The sequence below is a fragment of the Alligator mississippiensis genome, chromosome 10 (genome assembly GCF_030867095.1).
Source record: "Alligator mississippiensis isolate rAllMis1 chromosome 10, rAllMis1, whole genome shotgun sequence".
NCBI lineage: Eukaryota > Metazoa > Chordata > Crocodylia > Alligatoridae > Alligator > Alligator mississippiensis.
In genome coordinates this window covers 4,367,938-4,373,937 of record NC_081833.1, presented here as the reverse complement: position 1 = coordinate 4,373,937, position 6,000 = coordinate 4,367,938, and the positions used below count along the sequence as shown (strand labels likewise).

Genomic DNA, 6,000 nt, shown 5'->3' with positions numbered 1-6,000 from the left:
GCTCAGGAGCGTAAGGGGCCAAAGCAGTGCAGGGAAGAGACTGGTCTTGGGATGCTCCCAGCCTCATGGAGAATGGAGAGGGTTGAGGATCTCTCCGAGCAGCCGATCCTTGTGAATATCCTGGCACAGCTGATTGACTGGAAAGCGGAGATGTTCATCGCAAGTCTCGGGTGCAGCTCCAAGCACATTGGGATTCTCCAAGGCTGCTGTTGCCTGGTTGTCAGTTATAAAGAACCAGTGGTTGTTATTTGGATGTGTCGAGTGCTCATGTTCCCCAGGAATGGACAGTGGCTGGGGGGCAGAGAAAGACAGTGCTCATTGTATATGCTGGATGATCTCACAGGTGTCTCCTTTCCCAGTTGCTACAAAGCCTTCTCTATCATTAATGGTGTCAGTGCAATCTCTCTAGTGCCAGTTCTCTGGCATCAGCTGGAAGAAGCCAGAAGGTAACCAAGCCACCATGCCATCCCTAGTCTGCAGAGCTTATCCCTGGCTCCTTCCTCCAGCCCTTCTTGCTTCTTCCTTTCCACTGTCCTGCATCCCTTCCTGCTTGCTTTCATGGCACCTGCGATTAGAGGGCTGGCTCTTCGCTTCAGAGACCGCAGCCAGCCTTGTGCTTTGCAAAGTGCTTTTTTGGGCATTGCATAGGTAATATAACGTGAGCACCGCACAGTACCTGGTTCGGAGATGTCCTTGCCAGCGTGAGTGTGTGCCGCACCCCATAACACATGCAAGCACATGGCAGAATATCGACAAAACTCTCATTTAATAGATGGCATTAACCTGAGGATTGTTTTGACAGAGGTAAGCAGCCTGGGAACTGCCACAAATTAAAGAAAGGGAAATCAGATCACTTCCTCTAGCGGGACAGAGTTCATCTGGTCTCCTAGGGAAAACAAAAACCCTCATATGATTTGCTAAAGAAAGAATTAAAAACATATCACTACTCTTTACAAAATACATTCAGAGATGACCTGGCCTGCATCCTAAGGCTTCTCTTAGCACCTAGGAAGCCTAAACCCCCAAAGAAAGCAGAAATTTAAAAGTAAAGGAAAATGTACTGCATGGTCCTGCTGTTGCTGTGATTATTTTTCCCCATTTGGCTATGTCATTTCCTTTCACATGTTTAAAAAAATATATTTCTTTAAATTTTCCTCTTCTCAATGTAGTTTTCTTTGCTTTCTGTGAAGATATATATATATATATTTAGAGAGAGAGATGTGTTTGTGTGTGTGTGTGTGTATACACACACATATACATATACATACACACATACATACATATATATATATATATATATGTGTGTGTGTGTATGCATGTGTGTGTGTGTGTGTGTGTGTGTGTGTGTATCTCTGTGCACAGGTTTCTATCAAGAGTTAAAAGCCAATTGTCAAATAACTAATAACTAACTATAGAAAAAGACTGCGTACAGTATTATGGCTTTTGCATCTACATCCAAAGGGGACTAGCAAACTATGTAGGAAGGGCGGGGAACGTTGAGGGCAGCAAAGCATTTGGAAATGAATTGTAAGCTCATCTCGGGGTTTGGACTTTGCTGTGGAGCCGCATGCAGCTCTTCGGAAAGGCGTCTTTGCAAAACGGTGCCTGACCTAAATGCACAGAGGTCCTTTGGTTTTTGTTGCTGCCTTTTGGCAACCCAAATGCTGGGGTGGTGGGAGGGGTCGGTAATGGGGGTGGTGCTCCCTTCGGATGTACACGTGCACGCGTCTGAGCGAACAGCGCCATGTAGGCAGGACTTGGGAAATGCTTCTGAGTGGTGTCCAGCTCCAGCCACTGGCTCCTGGTTGTAACCATCTAAGCGTGCTCGGCCTCAAAACTCCTCAAGCCCTCTGTGTCCCCTGAATATGGGCCTTGGTGGCAGCTGACAGAGAAATGTCCTCATGGAAAAACAGACCCCCCCCCATCAAAGGATTTCCGAGGTTGACTTCACAAGTCTCCCTGGCAAATCAGGCTCTGTCGGGATTGGGGGACGTGCTACACTAACCCGTCTTCTCTCAAAACCTTCTTGGTGCCTCCCTGTAGACCAAGGGCTCATTAAGGGTCATGATGGTATAGCGTGCTCTTCAACTGGGAGATTTCCCATTCTAATCAGCTAAGGGCTCCATCCTTTCTGCTGTTACTCCAACGGGGTGCTTGATCCAGCCTGAGAACTACAGCAGGTCGAGCCCAGATCTGCCTGCACCAGACAAGCAGATCTGCGCTTTCCCTCTCCACAGAACTTTGAATCCAGATCCACTTCTAGACTTTGCAAACACTAATGTCCAGCTAGTTCCAGGCTGAGAGACAACCTGCCCAGGGGTCTTAGGAGCTGGCCTTAGGAGCAATGAGTTGAACTCCTCCAAAGGTGGGTGCAGTGATGATGGTCTTCCCCTGGTGTTTGTGGCTCGCAAGTTTAGGAGACCAGCAGCTGAGAAGGTCACCCTCCCTTTGGTTCATTTGCCTCTTTTATTCATTTCCATTCCAATTGACAGGGGAAAAAAAGCCTGTCAAATGGGCTAATGTGCCTGACAACCTGGTGTTTGTGTGGCCCCTGCACTTCATATAGAAGTAGGGGCAGAGGGGACTTCCACAGGGATATCCAACCCCCTGCCTGATGCAGGGTCATCCCTATCATGAGACCTGGGCATGCCGGACAAGGCAGCCAGATGCAGTGGGGAGGGAAAGTGGACCCGTTGTGCGATGACCTTGTGCTTATGAAGCAGCAAGTATCGGTCTAACGGTAACGGTGCTATCCGGGACTCATGACAGGACTGTTTGCACCCAGGGCAGGATCCTGCCCCTGGCTGGCCTTGCTCTCCTGATGGAGGCAACACTGAGGGAGGACATTGCAGGGGACCACGCGACTGTGGGCAGGAGGAGGAACAAGGACTTGAACTGGGAGCCCTGCACCCCACCTGCAGGCCTTGACTGCTAGGCTGTAGAGGCAGCCTCGGCCCCTTGCTCTCTCTCTTTAGCCTAAGGAATATTTAATTATTTTGTCAAATGGGGGACATTTCCTGTAGGAGACTCAGAGGCCTCCCTCTGCTATAACTCCGTGGTCAGGTCACTTGGCCTGTGAAAAACCTAAGTTCAAGTTGGTACAGCAAAGTCTATGCCAAGGTGCACTGCTGAAGTGAGCCCTGAGAGCTGAATGAGGCCCAGCAAACACAGAATAAGCTTTGCTCTTAATGTCAGCTACAAATATGGCCCCACCACCACCACCCAGGACCCTAAGAAGGTTATAAATAAATAGTTATATTATTGGGAAGGGATGCACCAGCTGAAATGACATCAGATCTGAGTTTGAAACACCACATCCCCATTCAGCCCCATGTCACCCTTCCTTCCCCACCCTCCCACAATGAATCACGGGCTGTTCCTCCCGTCTGCCATTTCTAGGCCTTATTCCATCCTTGGTAGAGTCTGGCGTAAAACAGAAAAAAGAAAGCGCACCCCACTCGGCAAGAAAGAGAAGACGTCAGAGACGGCAATGGTGAAGGTTTTCATGTCACAAGCACGGGCTCGCAATGCTGCAGGTCCCAAAGAGCTTAGTCACGTCGATGTGTTTGCCGAGGCGTCTTCTCAGCAATGACTCGTGACCGCTCTGGTCTCATGCATGGAGTTGATTAACAGCTAATAGCAGCAGATGGATAATCAAAAGAAAGCCACCCACTGGGTGGAAGTAGGTACTGGCTGGGAAAACCAAGCCTTTCTGGTTCGGGTAAGAGTCCTTTCCCCCCCAACTGTCATTGTCATCATCTTGGATAATAATCATCTGGGACTCCTGAGAGGTTTCTGACTTTCAGAGCCGTGTCCACAGTTTTAATGTACTTGCTGATCATTTTCCTCATCTCGGGGGTGTAGGGGTCGTACTCCAACTTCCTCAGTCCAGAGCGCTTAAAGTTCCCGTCCTTCTGACTCTCGACGCACAAGAGCCGGTCTTCAAAGACCATGATGCCCAAGAGGCTGACCATCCTCTTCAGCTGGACAAAGAGATCCCGCTTCAGGTCCTCAAAGTGCACCACCAGGACGTTTTTGCCATACTTCAGCCAGTCCAGGGTGTGTGTGGCCCACCAGGGAGCGTAGTTCTTGACGAACTCGGGCCATTCTGAAAGAAGAAGAGAAATCCATTAAAAGAACTGGTCGCACCACTAGACACAATGCAGATGGCTCCATGACCAGTCTGCCAGTTAGTAAACATTTACCCTCTGGAAACAGAAAACAGGAGGCTAAATTCTGCTCAGTTTTATATCAGTCACTCAAGTGAAGATGGATTTTGTTCAAAGTGTCATGACAGGGCAACCAGGAATGGTGCAACGTAACGGGAGGATGATGGAAGGGCCTCGCCACAGATCAAGGCCGTGAGTGATTTGAAGAAGAGGGGAGGCACTGGGGGACACAGCCAGGAAATTAAGAAGTGGGAGGGAGACGGGGACACAATTATATGGGAGGCTGAGTGATCATTTTTAGATGCATCTGCGGTGGATCATGGAGTGCACTGAAGCTTAGCTATTGAAAGAGAGCATCTTTCCACCCTGACCCATGCAGAAGAAGGGATGCTCAGGCTCAGCGCTTTAATGATCAATGTTATCCACTGCTGGCAACAACCAGCTGTCAGAAAATTTAGCTGCTCCTCGTTGCTACTTCCCTTCAAGCCATAAAGCAAGACCATGAGGAAAACCCACAGCATGGTTTGCCTACCTGAACCCTGCATGTAAGCTTGGAGGAGACAGCTGTCTGTCTCATGCCCGCTCTATTTGATGGCGGCACTTGTGTTCCACCTTGGCTTTGCAACGTTATAATTCAGAATGGTTCCTATACTGAACAAAATAGCTGATGTGTACTATAGATGAGGACATTTGCAGCCATTTCTCATTCATTTTAGTAGGACCTGGCTAGCTTTCATTAGATTCATAGAAGTTAGGGGCTGGAAGGGACCTCAGAGATCAGCAGGTCCAGCCCCCCTACTCAAGGCAGGAAAGACTGCTGAGGTCAGATGACCCCAGTGAGCCTTTATCTATAGGAAAATCCCTTGGACCCAACACTGCTATAAACTGCAATGAGATCTTTTAGCAAAAGGCAGGGAATGGGCATAGGATGATGCCAGTGAAGTTTTACTCTGATGAGTGCAGCAGCATTTCCGCTGGGGGCTGTGGCACTCTCTTGGACACGGCTCTGGCAGCTCTGAGCCACAGGGTAGGTACTTTGTCTCATTTCCAAACTTAATTGTCATCTGACAGGACTGAACTGACTTCACTTGTCTCACCCTTCAGGAGTCTTCCTGTTTTCCAAATTCAGGCCCTTTCTACAACGCATCTGCTGAGTCAAAGTCTTTTCTGACAGCCTGCAAAACTCATGCTAAACGCAGCACAGGTGATATTTGTTATATCACCTTGCTGACCTTTCCAGATCAATCTGTCTCAAATTCTCCTAAAGCTGGATTTAATCCTGGAACTTCTTTCATATCCAGTACCTTTCTAGCTCGCGGCTTCCCCAACTGTGCCTCTGTAGTCAATTGGTTTGACTGTAGACAGAACTGATACAATTTCCATGACAACCACGTCAAGTGAGCTGGAAATATCAACTACGGACTTAATGTAGCACTTCTCTTCTCTCCACTTTCACTTTCTGCCGCAGCCTCTGTAAGTTTTCCCCCCTCCCGGTGCATTTAAAATCAGCACCATCTCTGAATTCCTGCAAACTAAACAGATTCTTGGTTTCACCCACAGGGTTATGATTGCCACCTGTCTTGTGCTGAATTGAGCTGAATGCAAACAGGCCATCCCATCGCTCTGCTGAGTCTTGAAGGTCGCTGCTTGGTATCAAGGGTTTGCACAACTGAAAATAGAAGTGGGGCAGGGAATTTGTGTGTCTATCTGCATGCACGTGCATGTGAGCAAAGGCATTTGAACCATTGAACCATTTGAACCATGAAATGTGTGTGTGTGTATCTGGATGCACGTGCGTGTGAGCAAAGGTGTTTGAACCAGGCTATCTGAA

At 48.4% G+C, this 6,000-nt stretch overlaps 1 protein-coding gene across 1 annotated transcript in view; it reads right to left on the bottom strand.

The window, feature by feature from the left end:
* Nucleotides 1-749: 749 nt before the first annotated feature.
* WSCD2 (WSC domain containing 2) overlaps nucleotides 750-6,000 on the bottom strand; it is a 106,391-nt gene continuing 101,140 nt past the window's right edge. The window contains exon 9 of the mRNA XM_019486781.2: nucleotides 750-4,108. Coding sequence (XP_019342326.1) covers nucleotides 3,756-4,108 — 353 coding nt within the window. The 3' untranslated portion in view covers nucleotides 750-3,755. The remainder of the gene's footprint in view (nucleotides 4,109-6,000) is intronic.